This window comes from Mytilus galloprovincialis, chromosome 10 (genome assembly GCF_965363235.1).
Source record: "Mytilus galloprovincialis chromosome 10, xbMytGall1.hap1.1, whole genome shotgun sequence".
In the NCBI taxonomy this organism is placed as follows: domain Eukaryota; kingdom Metazoa; phylum Mollusca; class Bivalvia; order Mytilida; family Mytilidae; genus Mytilus; species Mytilus galloprovincialis.
Genome location: NC_134847.1, coordinates 81,418,721 through 81,441,344, shown reverse-complemented (window position 1 = coordinate 81,441,344; position 22,624 = coordinate 81,418,721). Strand labels below are relative to the sequence as shown.

The 22,624-nt window shown below is 30.5% G+C and overlaps 1 protein-coding gene across 23 annotated transcripts in view; it reads left to right on the top strand.

Annotated features, from left to right (window-relative positions):
• The window catches only part of LOC143048550 (adenylate kinase 9-like), a 53,332-nt gene that overhangs the window by 10,368 nt on the left and 20,340 nt on the right, over positions 1-22,624 (top strand). For 17 of the 23 annotated variants that reach the window (XM_076222295.1, XM_076222290.1, XM_076222293.1 and 14 more), the window contains exons 4-17: positions 219-368; positions 2,001-2,113; positions 3,846-3,953; positions 4,218-4,286; positions 4,681-4,809; positions 5,239-5,313; positions 5,695-5,936; positions 6,458-6,638; positions 6,904-7,063; positions 9,300-9,353; positions 11,748-11,777; positions 13,395-13,526; positions 20,391-20,694; positions 22,331-22,558. In XM_076222295.1, coding sequence (XP_076078410.1) covers positions 219-368; positions 2,001-2,113; positions 3,846-3,953; positions 4,218-4,286; positions 4,681-4,809; positions 5,239-5,313; positions 5,695-5,936; positions 6,458-6,638; positions 6,904-7,063; positions 9,300-9,353; positions 11,748-11,777; positions 13,395-13,526; positions 20,391-20,694; positions 22,331-22,558 — 1,975 coding nt within the window. Of the gene's footprint in view, positions 1-218; positions 369-2,000; positions 2,114-3,845; positions 3,954-4,217; positions 4,287-4,680; positions 4,810-5,238; positions 5,314-5,694; positions 5,937-6,457; positions 6,639-6,903; positions 7,064-7,563; positions 7,624-9,299; positions 9,354-11,747; positions 11,778-13,394; positions 13,527-20,390; positions 20,695-22,330; positions 22,559-22,624 lie in introns of all 23 variants that reach the window. The other 6 variants (XM_076222281.1, XM_076222291.1, XM_076222286.1 and 3 more) reach the window with 6 other exon arrangements.

Genomic DNA, 22,624 nt, shown 5'->3' with positions numbered 1-22,624 from the left:
GATAATCAGTAAAAGAGAAATCAATTAATATTCTAATGGTTGCCATGCAATGTTTTCAAATAAATAAAATGGATGAATCAACAGTTATGAAAAAGAAATCTGTAATAAAAATGAATGGTCTTTCAACTTGGGTCAAAAGTATAAAATAAAAAATCACACTGACAATTTGAAATTTGAATAACAAAAATATTTTTGATAAATCTGATAAATTTTTTCAGCTACTGAAATAATACTAAGAGCAATTGAAATGGAAACAGAGTCTGGTAAAAAGTGTGCAGAAATATTAAACCGTGGTGAGGCAGTGTCGGAGGATATGGTGATTAAAATGATAGAAGAGAAAGTTAACTCCCCTGAAGTAGCACATCATGGTAAGAACTGGTTCCATTATAAAATACATGTCACTCGAGGAAGGATCGGGCTTCAAAAATGGAGTTATTAGCAGTAGAAATAGTTGAACATTACTCCCATGTATTGCAATAATGAAAAATTAACAAATTAAACAAAACTTACCTAAGTTGAAGTTTGATGTTAATTTGGTAAGGTTCAATTTCCCAGAATAACATGAGTGAACAATTGATCACGTGACACAAATCAGACTTCAGAGGAAAAGTCAGGAAACTGAAATTCACATCCACTGGGAGGGCATAAACACAATCACGGGCAGGCATGTTATTCTGGGAGATTGGACCTTACCAAATTAACATCAAACTTCAACTTAGGTAAGTTTTGTTTAATTTGTTAATTTAATAAGTCCAATTTACCCAGAATCACATGAGCTTTAGAGTTCAGGTTTCTGTACTTTTATCATAATTCAGTCATAACAAATTGAACTCCAATTCACATAGTGTAAAAGCATGGTAAAATTTCCACTGTTTTGATATAATATTATGTACAACTGCATCTATTCCAATAGTATTTGTAAAATATATATCCTTTATATACACATGATATTACAACATTTATTTCCCATTTGAATTTAAGACTTCATTACTAAATGTACTGTCATTAGTAGTGGGTCGTTTGTACTTGGATAGGTTCTATCGTAAATTCCTCCGCCATTCTGGGAAAACACGTGCCCTCGATTTTTCGAAATCAAAAACAGAGAAATTATCTTTAATTTATAATTTCCAACTATATTTTTATGATATCGGTTTTTCTATAATCACATAAATCCAAATTAAAATACAATTTCCTGACACATCATAGAATTAAATCCATAATTCGATTAAATTTTCCCACAAAATTAGTTCCAATGTGCTTATGAAAAGGATCAACCTCGTTCTGATTTGTGTCACATGATCAATTGTTCACTCATGTAATTCTGGGTAGATTGGACTTATTAAATTAGTTTTAGATGCCAACCATGCTTTTCTGACTGAGTTTCTGATAGATATTTGTAGAGACAACACCATTAACAGATGTTGCTGGATATTTGACAGCTTGTCCAATAGTTAAATTTTAAGTGTAACGACAGATTGTAGCTGTTTATGTAACATGAATATTTTTAAGCCTCTTTTTTATTCCACGCGATAGTAAAAGACTTATGTTTAAAAGTACAAGATAAAATATAGGATTAATTAGACCATATGCAAGAATTAATTAGTACTTATTTAGACTGGTCTTATAATGATAACTAAAGAGAAGTTTCTTATTAGCAGACTCACTGTCTATATCACTCTTCTCAGCTCTTAATAGAATTGCATATTATGGCTTTGTGACATCAAATACGTTGACTAGGCTTAATTTACTTTGACCTGGACATATCAGTGACCTCATAATGTTGAACCGAAGTTGATAAGTTTGACCCTAACACAATATGAAGGCATTTTTATCTAGTTTGCTGCGCTACATGTAACTCAACAAAAAGCGCCATATTGTGACTCCTAGCTAATATTTTTCAATATCAACATGCAGACAACCTGATAATTGGTACTTACTGAAATGAAAGGGAAAGACATGATATTAATTATATATATAATAGGTCTAATTTTGTTTTTCAGGTTATGTTTTAGATGATTTCCCATCTCTGTCAGAAGATAATATGAGTATAAAGGATCAGCTAGAACTAATAAAGAACTGGAAACTCAAACCAGATTTTATAATTAATATTAAAGTGAGTATGAACTTGAAAAGTAGACTTTGACAAATAACGTGTTGATGACAAATTGTTCATTGTTTCTGTCTATCTGTTCACCACATGAAGACTTTTGACCCATAATGTTAGCAGTGTTCTCCCCAGAAATTTTGGATAGCATCACATTTTGCGTAAAAAAAATACCTCTATTTTTTTAATGTCGTTTGTCGCGTCGCGTTGATACTCTATTTCCTTTATATGTTTTAGTTTAGATTGTTCAATTCATAACTGAGAATACAATTAAACTATAACCACAAAAACAGTTGTTTCAGTTTATGTTTTCTTTATTCATTTATAGTTACAGAATTATTTTTTTCCTCTTGTGCCAAATAAAAATAAATATGTGGTTTCAGTTACCCAACAATAAGTCAAATGAATGAATGGTTCATTATAGATCAACCTGTTTATATACAAAACTAAATATCTAGTACACAAAATTAACTATTTTTTATATTATATCAAGTAAAGATAAAGTAGCAAAAGTAGCAAAAAAAAAATCAATTTAAAAACTTTTTTTTATCATGTTTATGAAATTCATTGTTTCATGGCACTCAATGAATTAGTCCCAGTTGTTTCTTATCTTTACATCAAAATGATATGTATTTTTAACAAAGTTATCTAACAAATAGTCTGTTAATGCGTAGTTTTCTCTCTTGGTATATTTTTTCTGTCTACTGTCCATCTGTTGTCATTATCGTGAAAATGCGGATTTTTGTCATATCTGGTCCGGTTCCGATCCGCAGTTTACACAAAAATGTGCAATGGCGGCCGTAGAAAAATTTACGAAAATGAGTCCGAGAATAAACATTGTTTGACAATAGATTGTGCATGAATAAGACGCTTTTAATGCATTAAATGGATTAAACATAAACTTAAGCCAATTATGATAACTTTTTAAAGAAGTATTAAACTTAGTTTAGCTCTAAACCAAAATTCTCGCTCTCGTATTACCCGAAGAGAAAGAAAGTAATTTTTGGAGAGATGCACAAATAAACGACCTTTTAGAAAAAAATAAAAATCGTTTCAATCTTTGAAATTTCGTAATACAAAACGTAGATTTCGAATTGTTTTGTGATTGCATTTTTCTATGTCGAAATTGGTGATTGCAGACACGTGGTATTAGTCATGTCACAAATGTCAGCTTGGGATATTCGTTTCAAAACAGTTATCACCCTGAGGGCAATTAACACCTAGCTATTTAATCTCTTAATTGCCTTCAGTGTCCGACTTAAAGGGATTACAATTAAAGGTGATATAATTTTTATGATCATAATCGATATTAATAGATGAAAGTTCAAAATTGAGGACAAGTAAAATAGCATCTTCAAAATAATTATAGCGTCGCGGGAATTATGTATAGCATCACGGTGAAAAAATATAGCGTCGCGGTACCGCGACGCTAAAACGGCCTGGGGAGAACACTGGTTAGATATTTTGTATAAACATGTCTATTGTTCAAGACGGTATGTTGACGTCTATATATATAGCTATCATGTATAGATGTCTTTTTGTTATTTTGTCCTTAAGATTGCAGGACATATACCCCTCATCTCTTTTTATGTTCTCTTCATTTAATTTTGTTGAACTTCATTTCACTTCATGAATTTAAGATATATATAATAATGATATACATGTCTAAACTACACAGTTATTATTCATTTTGTTAATGTTTATGAAATAAATCAATATTATGTAAATTTTATCTTCAAAGATACCAGATAAAGATTTAGAAGAGAGAAGAACTGGACAGAAGGTTGACCCGTTAACGGGTATAACTTACATTAAGGAAGTGTATGCACCTGAAAAACCAACTAAACAGGTAATTATACTTTTAATGTGGACTTCTTATTTTATAAATCAAAAGGAGTAGGTCCGGTAAGGGCCGACTTTGGCCTCAAATTTCAGGTTCATTTAACGAAAGTTTTTGGACACTTTTTAAACACTTAAGTGTCTATTTCAATTGATTTGATTAGTTGATGTGAAAGATTTTAACTGATTTAGTCATTAAAAACGCTAGTCAGTACAAAATTTAACTATTTGATTGTATTGACATTTTGAAATGGAAACTCCTCTTAATTTCCAGCCTACCACAGAGGAAGAAGGAGAAGAAGAAGAGGAGGAGGCAGAAGAGGAAGAAGAGGCTGGTTTGGAGGTAAAGTAGAAAAAATAAACAAATTAGAGGGACCCAGGACAGAAAAAGGGAGATAAATTAGTTAAAAAAAAGCTCAAATGTTATTCTTGTTACAGAAGTAACTTGGTATTTTTTTCAACTTCAAATTGCCTGCTACACATCTGATTTCCAGCAGACTTTGACTGCTCTATTGTTATTGATAGAATTTCTTACATAAAGCACAAGATTGATTTATAATGTGTGTATACATTACATGTATTAATTTCAAATAATTTTATTAATAAATTAAAAGATAATGATGTAGGCATGCATTTCTCAAATGTAAAAAATATTTTGCTTTTTGGTTTGTTTTAATTTAAATTGAGATTAGAATCTTTAAACAGCATAAAACATTGAAATTCTTTCTTAATCCTAGGAAGAAGAGATGGTTGAAGAACTGCCCCCAGAAACATTAGAGAGACTTGTACGAAGACCAGAAGATCTTCCCAATAAAGTGGGGGATAATATACGCAAATATAAAACTAACATGCTGAGATTACTAGAGGTCAGTAAATAATTAAAAATTTTATTGTGAAATTGTATATAGTATATGTGAAGAGTGTCACAGCTAAACTGATCATAAATAACAGACTTCAAATTTTGTATGCCAGACATGAGTTTGTCTACAAAAATCAGTGACTCGATTCAAGAAAGTTTAGACAAATTATGTACTAGATTTAAGAGCACTGACACCTAAAATTTCAGTAGTCTCTGCTTATTTCATAAGTCAGTACATGTAAATTTGCAGTAGATTTTACAATTTTGTAATCGTAACACAAAAGAAAATATTTAATGCACAACTTTTTAAGTAGTACATTTGAAATAAGAAAATAAGAGTACTTAAAGCAATTATATCAAAATAAGGTAAATATAATTGGGTTATTTATAGACAGAATCAGTTATTGTATGTTTGACTATGTGTTTTGTGTTTTAGGATTACATGGCAGACCATGATCAGCAGTTTCTAATTGAAATGGATGGAAATCAGGCACAGACAGTTCTATTCAAAGTATGTAGGAAATATCAGAACTTTTAATCAATTATTTTTCATTCACAAAGCTCTTCTTTTCATGGCATATTAGACCCAACAAAACAAAGTCATTCCACTAATTTGTTATATGACTTAATTAACAAATCTTCAAGAATTTTTTTTTTGTCTCAAGACCCAAGAAAATTGTAATCCACAAATAAAGGTACTTAAAAGTGCTTATTTTCTGCTTTTAACTTGTTTATAATGTATAAAAATTTTAAATTGCCAATGAAAAACCATGAATTGGTATCTTTCAAATTAGAATACCCATTCCTCTTTTACAGTTGGTAATCCTTACATAAAAACAAAAACATCATTATGTAAGAGCTTTGATTTATTATTCTTTCTTTAATGTTTTAGCAATTAATGACACGGTTGAATTGTTTTGTCCTGAGACCAGCTGCAGTACCAATGAGACTGATTGACCCAGATGAGGAGGATGTCCCAGAGGATATTGAGGCTGATGAGTTAATGAGACTTCTTGGTCCAAAGAGAATGGTTGCTCCTCGATTCAGGTGGCGTCGCAGCAGATGGATGAAAAATTGTCCTGTCGCCTTACATGATGGAAATATTATACCAGGAAAACCCGAGTTTTGTGTCAGGTATAATGCAATGCTTAAAACTAAATATGTCTGTAAGTTTAAGATCAGACTGTTTCTTTCATACATAATTTATCTATGTTCTTTCTTCTGTTGTTTTATACCTGTGTTTAGGCGAATTACCAAAAACCTTAGAATTTGTACTGATTGTTGACTTCTCTCTTGTGTATATAAAAAAGAAGATACAGTATTATTGTCAATGAAGCAACTCTTCACAAGAGACAAAATGACACTGAAATTAACAGCTTTAGGGCACCAAAGGCTTTCAACAATGAGCAAAGCCCTAACCACATACTGTGTGTACTGTTATTTTCAGTAATGTAGGTTATAAATGATAATCAATTTGTTATTAAAGGGTTCACATATCTAATGATAGACCAGCATCTGTTATAAATATATGTAAATACATGTGAAGGGTTCGTATATCTAATCTAATTGTACAATCAATAGATAATAAAATGTATGTTTAGATACATGCAAAAAGTTACCTAAATTGAATAAATTGTAATTTTATGTATTTACAGTTTCCTGGATAAGATTTACTGTTTGTCAAGTATTGATGCCATATCTAAGTTCATGAAGAATCCACGGCCATACCTACTGCCACCTCAGCCACGGCCACCATGTAAACTCTCTGTCATGGGACCACCTCTGTCAGGAAAAACAACATTATGTCATCTTCTTGCCACTAAATATGGGGCAAAGGTTTGTTTATTTTTTGGCATATTGTTTTTTTCTATTTTAGATGGTTTGATTAGAATTTTGCAATTCTATATTGTAGATAGTAATATAAATGAGCAACTTTATGAAATTTTATCAATTAATTCCTTTTTCAGTATTTTACATTTAATATTTATGTCAATTAATTAATGAAGATGTATCTCAAAGATTCTGAAGTTATGGAGTCAATTTTTGGGTCAAAAACATGTTTTAATCATAGTTGAACATTGTTTCTGACTTTCTGTTATAGGTTTTAGATATGGATGCCATAATTCAGCCTCATTTAGATGAAGAAAAGAAAAGATTTCTAGAGAAAACTAAAGAGGATGCTACAGAAACTGCTATTACTACTGTAAAACTGAAAATGAAAGAACAAATGGAGGCTGAACAAGCTGCTAGAGAAGCTGAAGGTAAACCATTAAGAAATCTTGTGTTTAACACTTATTGTATGATCAGTTATAGTTCTAATTTGGTGTAGAAAAGTTTTAAGTGTACAAATTGTAATGTCTTGTGTCTTGCATGAAACTAAGATATGTTTGGCTGAAAAAACACAGGTCTTGGTTAAAGTATTGAAATGTTTTGTTTGATGGTAATTGTTAAATAGTTTCACCTTAAAGAAATCAGCCTAATTGTTCTCTAATTATTGTGATTGTGAATAGTTGGTCCTGTACAAGACAAACCTAAACCTAATGTTGTTGGTAGGTAATTTTACCTCTTATTATATTTACCTTGGAGAGTGGTATATAGTTATATATATTTAACTTTATTCTGGGATAGTAGTAAGGAATTTTATTTTTTTAAGGATTTGCTTAAGGATTGGTGTTAGATTATAACATTAACATTTTGGTACGTGGGTAATAAGTTATATCCAATTTTATTGACCTTTGCGGTTCTTTTTGACCATTAATAGCCGTAGCAGCAGAAGAGAAAGCTAGAGCAGAAAGAGAATCGATGACAACATTTACATTAGGTCAGGAGTTAGCTGACTTTTGGTTTCTATTTGAGTTGTTCTTAGACAGTCACCAGCAAAAATCATCATTTTAAAATAGTTGTCAGTAATTAGTTAGAAGAAAGCATAAAGAAGTCTTGTTATTGAATAATTTTATCTTGAGTGAATGACATACAGATGGTTTTTGCTGGTCAACTTTATTCTTTTAATTATTTGGTTATTTGTTCTGTTATTTGATTTTGTTATTGTTAGTTATGTGAAGAGAACTTTAGTGCATTTCTTAGAATTAGGACATGAATGACATTAGTGTTTGCCACTTGAACTCTTTACATTTGGATTATATTTTAAGTATAATTCATTTTTTGTCGAGCCTGCAACTTTTGTTGCAGAAAGCTCAACATAGGGATAGTGATCCGGCGGCGGCGGCGTTAGCTAACTTCTTAAAAGCTTTATATTTTAGAAGGTAGAAGACCTGGATGCTTCATACTTTGTATATAGATGCCTCATGTTACGAACTTTCCGTCAGTCACATGTCCAATGTCCTTGACCTCATTTTCATGGTTCAGTGACTACTTGAAAAAAAAGTTAAGATTTTTTGTAATGTTAAATTCTCTCTTATTATAAGTAATTGGATAACTATATTTGGTATGTGCGTACCTTGCAAGGTCCTCAGACAGTTTTCACTTGACCTCGACCTCATTTCATGGATCAGTGAACAAGGTTAAGTTTTGGTGGTCAAGTCCATATCTCAGATACTATAAGCAATAGGTTTAGTATATTGGGTGTATGGAAGGACTGTAAGGTGTACATGTCCAACTGGCAGGTGTCATCTGACCTTGACCTCATTTTCATGGTTCAGTGGTTATAGTTAAGTTTTTGTGTTTTGGTCTGTTTTTCTTATACTATATGCAATAGGTCTACTATATTTGGTGTATGGAATGATTGTAAGGTGTACATGTCTAGCTGACAGGTGTCATCTGACCTTGACCTCATTTTCATGGTTCAGTGGTCAAAGTTAAGTTTTTGAGTTTTGGTCTATTTTTCTAATACTTTATGCATTAGTCAACTATATTTGGTGTATGGAAATATTTTATGATTTATATGTCTGTTACGCAGGTTTTATTTGACCTTGACCTCATTTTCACGGTCCATTGCTAAGTGTTAAGTGTTTGTGTTTTGGTCTGTTTTTCTTAATTTATAAGCAATAAGTCAACTATATTTGTTGTATTGAAGAATTGTTAGCTGTACATGTCTGCCTGGCATGGTTCATCTGACCTTGACCTCATTTTATGGTTCATTGATCAATGTTTCGTTTTCTTTGGTTAATGTTGAGTTTATGTGACAGTTGTAATAAAGCTTTATATTTAGGTCTATCAACATAATATCAATGATAAGTAAAGAAGGCGAGACATTTCAGCATGTGCACTCTTGTGTTGAAAATAAACTCATCATAGAAAATCATCTAACTTTTAAAAACATCGGAAATTTCTGAAATATCAATTAGTTTTAGACTTTTTGAGGGGTATCTTTGATATGAATATCCTGACTGTACCTGAAGGCAGTAGAATAGAAATAGTCATGTACTGGCTGAGTCTGTGTGTGTTCAAAGCTCAGTCTTTTAACACTGTTTGTAGTCCTAAGTGTACTGTGTAGATTAACTTGTGTGTATATGTGTTAATTGTGTATTTTGTGTTCAGAATTAGCTATGTTAGAGGAACAAGCTGAGGAGGAAGAACAAGATATACCAGAAGGTATCCATGACTACCACTTGCATGTTTCAATAGCATCTATTTAGCATTGTAGCACTATAGATTAGTTGTCACTTTCCTTTAGTATCATATCATCTTACCAAATTCCTAATTGACAGTAAAAACTCTTTACCTAAAATATACAACTCTATCACTTAACAAATCCCAATCCACTAAACAAAGTTCACAACCCTATCACTAACATTTATATTGGTTATTTAACACAGATATAATGTATATATTTGATTAGGTTTTTTTCACTTGAAGTCCCAGACATCTGTACATTTACTCAATGAAAGGAGTAAGTTCCGTAAGGGCCATATTTGGCCCCAATTATAAAGTTCATAGTTACAAGACAATAAATGCTTTAAGTTGCCTTAAAGACATGTGAGAAAGTTAAACAGAACTTTTAAGTTTAAGTTTAATTCTAACACGTTGATTTTTACATTCCAAAAAGGTCAAGATAAATGATTTTTTTGAAAAATTTGACAGAATCAGCTGGATTTCAACCAAATAAAGGACCAGGAAACATAGAGCGCAGACGTAGACAAGCTTAATATTCAAATAAGACATGTGAAATGCCTTCACAAACATTATTTTAAAAGATCTTTGTTGTTGACTTATGCGCTATATGTTTCCTGTCCAATAATCTATGGAAATTTACCCATTTTCATTGATTTTTTCGTGAAAAATCAAGAAGAGTACAACTTGTGACGTCATAATGAAACGCAGAAACGTGTAATTTTCAATAAAATGGCTTATATCCTATCTAGTCAATGTGTTAGCTATAATTTATCGGGATATTGGTAAATAAATCCAAATTTGAAATTTACGCTAAAAAAGGGGGCCATTTTAGGACCTTATCGAACATACTCCTTTTATATTTTGTATAAAGGATATTTGTACATGGTGCATGTATAATTTGATTTTTTATTTTAAAAAAACCTGAGCTCTGCATTAATATTATACACATCTTTGGATAAAATTAAAATATTTGAAGTGAAATTCAAAAACCTTAAAATTCATCTCATAAAACATAAATACATGTTTTACACACCAACCTTGTTCATACATTTTATATCATTGTGCATGGTTAGTTTACTTTAGTATTGTTACACAATCCTTATATTGTGTATGTGGTTACGGTAGAGAGGAAGGCACTAATCTATTAAAATTTCTTGGCAGTTTGACAGATAGCCTGGACAATTATAGGAAATAATATAATAATAAAAGTCCTTCTAACCCCTCTCCTGTTGATTTATTTCTGAACCCAGAAAAATTATAAAAGATTGCTCTTGTTTGAAAAGAAATGGGATTTCTAAAATTTTACTGTGGAATCATTATTAGTCGTTGAAAACCAATTTTCATCGATTTCATGGGTACAGGCAAACCACAAAATTAAATGTTCAACGAATGACAAATTTTTGATCTGCATGCATGCAGACCTCAGCAAAACCATAAAATTAAATATCCTTGAACATACAAGTTTTCCATTATCCTTGAACACACAAGTTTTCCATTATCCACAAAAATTAATGAATCCACAGTACCTATAGAAACTGAATAAGCAGTCAAATAAATATATATTAATTTAGAATACATTGTGTAAAGTTTGTTTTGTAAAGATACATTATCATGTAGAAAAGTTGCCTGATTTGAATGCATGCCAGTATAATAGTCATATGTATACATATATTACATAAGCTTACTATATAACTTTCACAGGTATGATGAATCAATATGCATGATTATAAATTCTTATCACCATAAGGGATGACATCAAAAGATCAATGTAAGATATTAAAACTTAATTCAAATAGTTTGGGGGTGGGGGGTTGAACTGCTGCAAGATTTGGTTATCCGACATTGATTTTTACATATATCCATATGGGTCAATCAATTTTTTCAAAATTAAGTTAAGAGGGGGGTGGGGGAGTCAGTGAAAAAACTATGTGAATTAAGTTTTTTATCCTTCATTGAACTTTTGATGTCGTCCCTAACATCTTGTATAATATTTAAAATTGTAATCCTTTTATAACATACACCCTTATTAAATATTTTTGTTATTTACATTTAATGGGAATTTACTTAATTAAAGAAATATATTTTGAGATTTCACAAAATGTGTGTCAAAAATGGTAATAGTTTAAAATCTTTTAATTCCCATCTTTTTCATATAAAACATTCATTTCATATTTCATGGTTGTAATAGAATAGTGAAAACTTTCTGGTAAATTTTATTCATATTAAAATAATGACTTATTAAACTTTCAACTCTTTTTATTTTGAGATCTTGGCACTTTCATAGTGAGATTTATCATAAGGATACTTTCAATTCATTTGAACCTCTTATTAAAGTTTAGTACCTAGAATAACATGTTCTGTTGCTATATTTAGAAGATGATGAGAAAAAAGATTCTGATGATGGTAAGATCATTATTACCTCCCCTGCTTAAAAATTATCTCCCTTTGCTTGATATAAGTCCCTTGCTTGTATAATCAACTCTTGCGGCTTTCTATAGCACCCACCATTACACAACTTTTTATAATTGTTAGACCACAAAAGATGCAAATATGGAGGCCGACTATGAATGAATGTTTAAACTATCAACATGATTAAGGTGTTCCAAAATGAGCTGTTTAAAATTTATTACTATGGTTTTTTTTGACAGCAACAGGAATGTTATTTAAGTCAAATTTGTAAAGTAAATCAGGTTCAAAATAAAATCCAAAGTTTTATTCAATATGCAAGTAGAAGAATGCTGTCATATTCCTAAAAAATTCTGAACTGAAATTGCCTTAGCTAGAGAAATGTAAGTGGACTGATTGAACTAAACAAAAGATGGCAGTATTGACTTTTTGTATTATTTTATATACAAAAAGTTAACCCATTCAGACTGTGATATCAACAGACACCTCATGCTTTTATACCCTTCTGTTGTTGTTAATATCAGCATCTTCTTTCCTACAGCACTATTTTTCTTCACTTTCTTATAATTTATATATATGCACCTGCATTTCACTTTTATATGTATTTTCTCCACTTATATTGTTTGTATATATGCTATTTATGGTTTTAGCCAGTGTTGATATTATAAATATCAAGATTTATACATTAATTGAAATACTTTTGATTGTGTACTATATCCACATGATCGTATAATATAAATTAATAATTGTAACCATAATATTGACTAAAGAATTAAGGATTATTGTGAACGAACTTCTATTTGATAGATGGGAATGCAGTTGCTAGGATGTAACAGTTTGAGAAAATTAATTTCAATCAAATTTCAAATTGATTTGTTGTAAAAGAGAATAATAATAAGTTTCCATAATGTCCAGGATACAATTGATCTTGTATGTTGAAAGTATTAATTGCCAAAATGTTACATTTATCTTGTATCTATTTTTTTGTCATGTATATATATCCAGGTAATTGGTCTGTAAATTTTTACATTTCCTCTCATACTGGGAATTTTATTTATATTGACTGAATACCAAGTTTTGAGGATTTCATTGGTAGAAGGGAACCACAAATTCAACGAAATGTTTACAGACTGCTAAAAGCAAATTTTCCTTAATCCATGAAAATTAATGGTACCCCGAAAAGTAAATGAATCCACGGTATGCCCAAGCTATTAATTGGAACATGTTAACATTTCTTAATATCTAGGTACTTGATTGATGACCTATGGTAAATGGTAATTTTAAAAACAAATCGTTTTTTTATGAAATCCAAATGTTTTCTGCTTGATCAAAATAAGAAAAGGTAGACATGTGTTTTACACACTAACTGAAAAACCTGAAAGGATTGGTGCAGATTTAATGTGTTCAATGCATTCATGAAATGCATTTTAGGTTTGGGTATCAAATCATATATCTTACAAACTGGTCAGTCAAATGATTTCTTAATCTTGGTAAATATCATCCTCACAGACTTTGATTTATGTTGGTATCAATCATGAATCCACTTCAATGAGGATTCTCTATAACATAATTGGATTAGAATAATAAGACGAATTTTGATCCTTTAAATCACAGATGGAACCACAACAGAAGGAGAGACCGTTGCAGTCAGTAAAAGTGATGAAAAGAAAGAATCGGATGATGCTGAAAAACCAGAAGGAGAAAGTGAAAAGCAAGAAGGCGATAGTGAAAAATCTGAAGGGGAAGGTGAAGATACAACAAAGCTAGCTGTCTTAACTAACATCAGCTGGTTTTACTTTATACTAGAAATCTGAAAGCTATTTAGTCTATCATCAGCTCTTTTTACTTCATAACTACATACATGATAGCTACCTAGTCTATCATCAACTCTTTTTACTTCATAACTACATACATGATAGCTACCTAGTCAATCATCAACTCTTTTTACTTTAAACTACATACATGATAGCTACCTATTCAATCATCAGCTCTTTTTACTTATAACTACATACATAATAGCTACCTAGTCAATTATCAGCTCTTTTTACTTATAACTACATACATGATAGCTACTTAGTCAATCATCAACTCTTTTTACTTATAACTACATACATGATAGCTACCTAGTCAATCATCAACTCTTTTTACTTATAACTGCATACATGATAGCTACCTAGTCTATCATCAGCTCTTTTTACTTATAACTACATACATGATAGCTACCTAGTCAATCATCAACTCTTTTTACTTAAAACTACATACATGATAGCTACCTATTCAATCATCAGCTCTTTTTACTTATAACTACATACATAATAGCTACCTAGTCAATTATCAGCTCTTTTAACTTATAACTACATACATGATAGCTACTTAGTCAATCATCAACTCTTTTTACTTATAACTACATACATGATAGCTACCTAGTCAATCATCAACTCTTTTTACTTATAACTGCATACATGATAGCTACCTAGTCTATCATCAGCTCTTTTTACTTATAACTACATACATTATAGCTACCTAGTCAATCATCAGCTCTTTTTACTTATAACTACATACATGATAGCTACCTAGTCTATCATCAGCTCTTTTTACTTATAACTACATACATAATAGCTACCTAGTCAATTATCAGCTCTTTTTACTTATAACTACATACATGATAGCTACTTAGTCAATCATCAGCTCTTTTTACTTATAACTACATACATGATAGCTACCTAGCCAATCATCAACTCTTTTTACTTATAACTGCATACATGATAGCTACCTAGTCTATCATCAGCTCTTTTTACTTATAACTACATACATGATAGCTACCTAGTCAATCATCAGCTCTTTTTACTTATATAACTACATACATTATAGCTACCTAGCCAATCATCAACTCTTTTTACTTATAACTGCATACATGATAGCTACCTAGTCTATCATCAGCTCTTTTTACTTATAACTACATACATGATAGCTACCTAGTCAATCATCAGCTCTTTTTATTTATATAACTACATACATTATAGCTACCTAGTCAATCGTCAGCTCTTTTTACTTATAACTACATACATTATAGCTACCTAGTCAATTATTAGCTCTTTTTACTTATATAACTACATACATTATAGCTACCTAGTCAATCATCAGCTCTTTTTACTTATAACTACATACATGATAGCTACCTAGTCTATCATCAGCTCTTTTTACTTATAACTACATACATAATAGCTACCTAGTCAATTATCAGCTCTTTTTACTTATAACTACATACATGATAGCTACTTAGTCAATCATCAGCTCTTTTTACTTATAACTACATACATGATAGCTACCTAGCCAATCATCAACTCTTTTTACTTATAACTGCATACATGATAGCTACCTAGTCTATCATCAGCTCTTTTTACTTATAACTACATACATGATAGCTACCTAGTCAATCATCAGCTCTTTTTACTTATATAACTACATACATTATAGCTACCTAGCCAATCATCAACTCTTTTTACTTATAACTACATACATGATAGCTACCTAGTCTATCATCAGCTCTTTTTACTTATAACTGCATACATGATAGCTACCTAGTCTATCATCAGCTCTTTTTACTTATAACTACATACATGATAGCTACCTAGTCAATCATCAGCTCTTTTTATTTATATAACTACATACATTATAGCTACCTAGTCAATCGTCAGCTCTTTTTACTTATAACTACATACATTATAGCTACCTAGTCAATTATTAGCTCTTTTTACTTATATAACTACATACATTATAGCTACCTAGTCAATCATCAGCTCTTTTTATACGGCCGCAAAAATTTTAATTTTTTGGTCGTATATTGCTATCACGTTGGCGTCGTCATCCTGCATTGTCGTCGTCGTCGTCCGACTACTTTTAGTTTTCGCACTCTAACTTTAGTAAAAGTGAATAGAAATCAATGAAATTTTAACACAAGGTTTATGACCACAAAAGGAAGGTTAGGATTGGTTTTGGGGGTTTTGGTCCCAACATTTTAGGAATAAGGGGCCAAAAAGGGCCCAAATAAGCATTTTCTTGGTTTTCGCACTATAACTTTAGTTTAAGTGAATAGAAATCTATGAAATTTTGACACAAGGTTTATGACCACAAAAGGACGGTTGGGATTGTCTTTGGGAGTTTTGGTTTCAACAGTTTAGGAATTAAGGGCCAAAAAAGGGCCCAAATAAGCATTATTCTTGGTTTTTGCACCATAACTTTAGTATAAGTAATTAGAAATCTATGAAATTTAAACACAAGGTTTATGACCATAAAAGGAAGGTTGGGTTTGATTTTGGGAGTTTTGGTCCCAACAGTTTAGGAATAAGGGGCCCAACGGGTCCAAAATTGAACTTTGTGTGATTTCATCAAAAATTGAATAATTGGGGTTCTTTGATATGCCGATTCTAACTATGTATGTAGATTCTTAATTTTTGGTCCCGTTTTCAAATTGGTCTACATTAAGGTCCAAAGGGTCCAAAATTAAACTTAGTTTGATTTTAACAAAAATTGAATCCTTGGGGTTCTTTGATATGCTGAATTTAAAAATGTACTTAGAATTTTAATTATTGGCCTAGTTTTCAAGTTGGTCCAAAATGGGGGTCCAAAATTAAACTTTGTTTGATTTCATCAAAAATTGAATAAATGGGTTCTTTGATATGCCAAATCTAATTGTGTATGTAGATTCTTAATTTTTGGTCCAGTTTTCAAATTGGTCTACATTAAGGTCCAAAGGGTCCAAATTAAATTAAGTTTGATTTTAACAAAAATTAAATTCTTCGGCTTATTTGATATGCTTTATCTAAACATGTACTTTGATTTTTGATTATGGGTCCAGTTTTCAAGTTGGTCCAAATCAGGATTCCATATCAAGTATTGTGCAATAGCAAGAAATTTTCAATTGCACAGTATTGCACAATAGCAAGAAATATCTAATTGCACAATATTGTGCAATAGCAATTAATTTTCAATTGGAGCTATCTTTCTTTGTATAGAATAGTAGTTGATAATATATGTTGGAAATTTGCCAGACATGACTATGATGTCATTTTCTATTTTTATTTGCCAATAACTTTATGTAAATAACTTCATTGGAAATTTGCCAATATAAAATGTTGCTGGTGAAGCTTTTTTTCCTTATCTTATCTAAAATGGTTTTAGATAATGTATGTTGGACATTTGCCAGACATGACTATCATGTCATTTTCTATTTTTATAATTTTCTGATATATTTAAATGAGTGTTTATGGTTGCAAAGTCCATTTAAAATTTGAATTGAGATGATGATGATGATGGAGTGGCTTGACATTTGTTTTGTGTAAAAAACCCATATAATGTCAAAAATTTGATCACAATCCAAATTCAGAGCTGTATCACGCTTAAATGTTTTGTCCATACCTGCCCCAACTGTTCAGGGCTCGACCTCTGCGGTCGTATAAAGCTGCACCCTGCAGAGCACCTGGTTACTTATAACTACATACATGATAGCTACCTAGTCAATCATCAGCTCTTTTTACTTATAACTACATACATGATAGCTACTTAGTCAATCATCAACTCTTTTTACTTATAACTACATACATGATAGCTACCTAGCCAGTCTTCAACTCTTTTTACTTATAACTACATACATGATAGCTACTTAGTCAATCATCAACTCTTTTTACTTATAACTACATACATGATAGCTACCTAGCCAGTCTTCAACTCTTTTTACTTATAACTACATACATGATAGCTACCTAGTCTATCATCAGCTCTTTTTACTTATAACTACATACATGATAGCTACTTAGTCAATCATCAGCTCTTTTTACTTATAACTACATACATGATAGCTACTTAGTCAATCATCAGCTCTTTTTACTTATAACTACATACATGATAGCTACCTAGTCTATCATCAACTCTTTTTACTTATAACTACATACATGATAGCTACCTAGTCAATCATCAACTCTTTTTACTTTATTTTGATTTTGATAGCAGAATATTAAGCTGTCATTAGCTCTTTTTACTTTATACTCATACATCATAGCTATCTAGACAATCATTTACTCTTTTACTTTATTTTGATTTTTGATAACAGAATATGTTTTAAGCTATCATGCTCTTTTTACTTTATACAAATACATCATAGCTATCTAGTAATCATCAACTCTTTTTACTTTATACTGCAAACATGATAGCTATTAAGTCAATCATCAACTCTTTTTTCTTTATTATGATTTTTGATATCAGAATATTTAGTGAATCATCAGCTTATTTATTGCTATGTGACATACATGATCAGCTAGTTTTCTTTTTTTACATACATGACAGCTATTTAGTCAATCATCAGCTTTTTGTCATCTTGCCTCATATCATTAGTTTAGTAATACTTTCACTGTTTGGGTTGTTTCCCTTGTTTCAAAATGTTCCAAGTTTTTCATTAAGATCAAGATTTAAATAGGACAGTAAGTCAGAGACAATTGTTTGTCAGTGTGTACATCTTGGAAAGTTTTAGTAGTCCATGGGAAATACTATGAATGATTCTAGTTGTGTATGTGTTTACATCAAGATTTAACCATCACATATATTTATATAGGATTTTTTTTTCTCACCCACATCATAAGTATTATAATGTTGCCCTATATTGCTACATTTACCCAGTAAATCACAAAAGACTGCTTAAGTTTTATTGCATCGTCTAGATTAAAGCAGTATATGAGTTGTGGAGGAAAGATATTGTTTTATTTCACGATTTAAAAGAAGGGAAAAATTTCTTCAGACATTGGGTCACCTAAACAATATTTGAATGAATAACCCTTGCTAAGTTGTAAGAGTGATACATTGTTCTGTGTTCAAGAAAAATTATTGTCACCTTCAACAATGTGTTACATATATACAGTTGACTTTGGTTATATTTTGCTACAAGGTTCATATCTGTTTAATTTTTATCCAAATATAGACATCTACTTCCTTTGAATTTGTTGAAAAATTGTAAATGGCAATCATACCACATCTCATTAATTTCATATATTTAGTATCTGCAAGGCAATATTTGAACAGAAATTAATGAACCTCATTTATGATGGCTTCAGTTTGATTTATTTTGATTTTTACTAAATACATGCTAGCTACAGTCTGTCATTAGCTCTTATTACTTTATACAAATAACATGATACATTAGTTAGTCAAAAAGTCATTTTCTTGGTAATACTAGATGCTAGTCTAATTTTCTTAGTAAATCATTGTTTTGACGATACATCTTTAATTAGGCTTTATTACTTAGAATTAGTATCATTTTCAATTAATCAAACATATTAAGATATATATTACTATTTTTTTTAATTCTTTATATATATCTTCTTTAGTGTAGATCCTTTGGTGATATTAAAGCTTTTTTCAATGTGTTTTCTTCAATAGAGATTCAAAACCGTTCAAATATTCAATCTTTTGTGGATTTATATTAAAATAAAGTTTTTGTATCCTTATTAGATGTATAAGCTGATGCAAGAAAATTTTTACAATCAAACTCATACAAATGTTGACTACTTTTCTTTCTATTGCTCTGGGTTGATCTGGTCAAATTTACTCTCACCATTTAAATATTTTTTTAGCATTGAAATTCATTTTCCTACAAATGAAGGCATACTTGAAATGACTTAAGATTTACTTAAGCAACACCATATGTTTTTAAAAACATAAAAAAATAGATATAATCCATCAGTTGATTGACTTTTGTTAGCTATTCTTTTTTTTTAATTATGACATTTAATATGATTACAGTACACACATTCAAGTACTAAGTCATAGGCTTATCTTACAGTTTAAGGAAGGCCCATATTAAGGTCAGATTTTTTGGAGAAATGCTTTGAGAGTTTTGTTTGACTTCTCATTTTCTCAAATATGTTATTTGTTGAATAATTGCAAAATGCTGAACTTGAGTGAAAAAAGAGTAAGAACTAGTGCAGATTTACGTGTCTGTTTTGTCTTATTGCAAATGTACACTTTGTTTAAGACAAATTTACCATATGCAGTAAAAATTATATTTTCAGTTTATACCTTTCAAATTCTTTATGCTATTTAAATCTTTTCTGACTTTTTGATTGTTAGATAAATTATGTTGATTATACTGAATTGGTTTAATTTATTTGATTTAATAACTTACTGTTGAAATTCTTAAAGTAATAATTTTTGAATGAATAAAAAGGATTTTAACATGTTTATTTGATTGCATGGTTTTGACAGTTTCAAAAGATTATTTTTTTGAAACATTCGTTGTTTTAGTGGTAAAAAAAACTAATTGTGCAGTTTACATTTCAATACTTAGAATGTAATTAAACATGTCATTGCATGTTAAAGATTCAATTTTAATAATTTCTAATAGACAAATCTTATATAACTTAATCTCATAAGACTTTTAAGGCTGGGTATTGATCTTTTTTCCATGATGCTGTTTTGTGATTTTATTATAGATCAATAGTCAATAGTCAAATAAATAAATATTTATCTTATTTATCTTTAATCTATTTAATATGTGAAATATTTGTTTTGTTTTAATGTGACACATTACTTATTATTTTTGTATTTACTCTGTTCCTTCAGGCGTTGTCACAGATGATCAGCCAACAGAAACAGATGAGGACAAGAAACCAGAAGAAAGTGAAGGAGGAAAATCATCTGATGAGAAAACAGAATCGGAAGCTGGAAAACCAGAAAAACCAGAGGCTCCAAAGGTACCTGAGGTTGATGGCAACCATCCCGAGGTTATAGCTATGGTAGAAGAGGCTGTAAAAGAGGCAGAGAAGCAGTCCGTGACATTGACACCTGAAGTGTATGTAGATATCCTAGACAAAGCCATCAAAGATGTAGAGAAAGAACAAAGAGACCAGAATGCTGAGGGACCACTGTATGTATACCTTGTTTGGCCTTTAAGGTGGTACCCAACACCTTCACTAAAATGAATTTGGCTCGTTTAATTTTTATAAAATTTTGATAAAGTATTTACTTTGACCCTTTGACAAAAATACAAAAATTCAAAAAATTTGAACCACTAATTTATCAGAAAAATACACTGGTTATATAGCATTTTGAGAAACACTAATTTTGATCATTGAGAAGCTTAATACCTCAACCTCAACAACACAACGTAATTACAGTGAGTTGACTGTTAGTGTTGCTCTCCACCAATTGCAACTCATTCAAAATTTTGACCAAATTGCAATTTGTTTTATTAAATCAAATTGTTCAACTGGTCAGAATATTGAACAAATTGTTCAGTCAAAATGTGAAAGTGCAAGGTGATAAAATAAAACATACTTACAATCCTATAAGACTTTAACTCCACTTTAATGATGTTGTGACAAAATTAGTTTATCAGTTTGTATAGTTATATTATAGCCATTTCCATGCTGAAGGAATCAGATATCATTTTAAATAAAACATCATATATTCAGTAAAATATGTGTGCAATTACAATATGCTATTGATAAGTTTTCAGGGGAGATAACCTAAAATATTATTCTTTTGAATAAAGACTTTTTGAAAGAAAAGTTATTATCTCCCCCATGGAAACTTCCTACAAACATATATTGCAATTTTACACATATTTTACTGAATATGAAATGTTTTAATTCACATAATGTCTGATTCTTATTAATATAGAATACTTTTAGAAAGAAAAACTATATGAAAGCTTAGTTTGGACAATTTTATAGCAATTCAAAATAAACAGTTCCTCTTCAGCATGGAAATGGCTATAATATAACTATACAAACTGATAAACTAATTTTGTCACAACATCATTAAAGTGGAGTTAAAGTCTTATAGGATTGTAAGTATGTTTTATTTTATCACCTTGCACTTTCATGACTTGGTGTGGTTTTCTACAGCAGTTGGTTCAAATTTCTGACCAGTTGAACAATTTGATTTTATAAAACAAATTGCAATTTGGTCAAAATTTTGAATGAATTGCAATTGGTGGAGAGCAACACTAACAGTCTACTCACTGTAAAACGTTTAACTGATTTTACAGAGTTATCTCCCTGTAGTGTTAGGTACCACCATAATTTATGTTCTTTTTCTTGTTTATTTGTAATATAGAAATAACGATATGTGATATGAGACAACTGTCCATCAACAGTCCATTTGTTGTGGAGGGTAACAAATTTACATACTACAACAATGAACAAAACCCATACTGTATGGTCAGCTATAAAACGCCCTGTTGTTTATACTTTGCACAAATCTGGTGCAGAAGTTTTACTTCTGAGCTAGGGCATGAAATTTTATATAGGATAACTTAAAATAAGAATGTTAGAATATTTTTATCAATATAAGTCTACAGTTCTTTTGCATAGTTCTGTTTCAAACTTATAAAACCCTCATGAAATTTTGAAAGACTCTAAAAATAAATACACATTGTTTTTTACCCCAAAAGAATAAGCAAAACAAATGGAAGAAGAAATTTTAAATAATTGAACAAAATTTTTGCTTTGAATCAAAAGTAATGGCTAAAATACTTAGACTTTATAATATTTATTCAGGAATGGAGGCTGGATCCTTGATAACTTTCCACGAACCAGGGACCAGTGGACTATGGCTATAGAGAAGAATGTCCTTCCTGATGATGTTGTTTGCCTCAAGGACAGTGATAATGGTGAATTCTTACTCAAGAGGTACTACTTGATTAACAAGGAGGAGATTGATGGCAAGATTAAACTGAGGAAGGATGCTGAGGAGAAAAAGAAGAAACAAGAGGAGGAAGAAAAAAGGTAATTAAACTACATAACTATCCTGAGACCTAACACAGAAGATATTCATGAAGTACTAGCAATGTA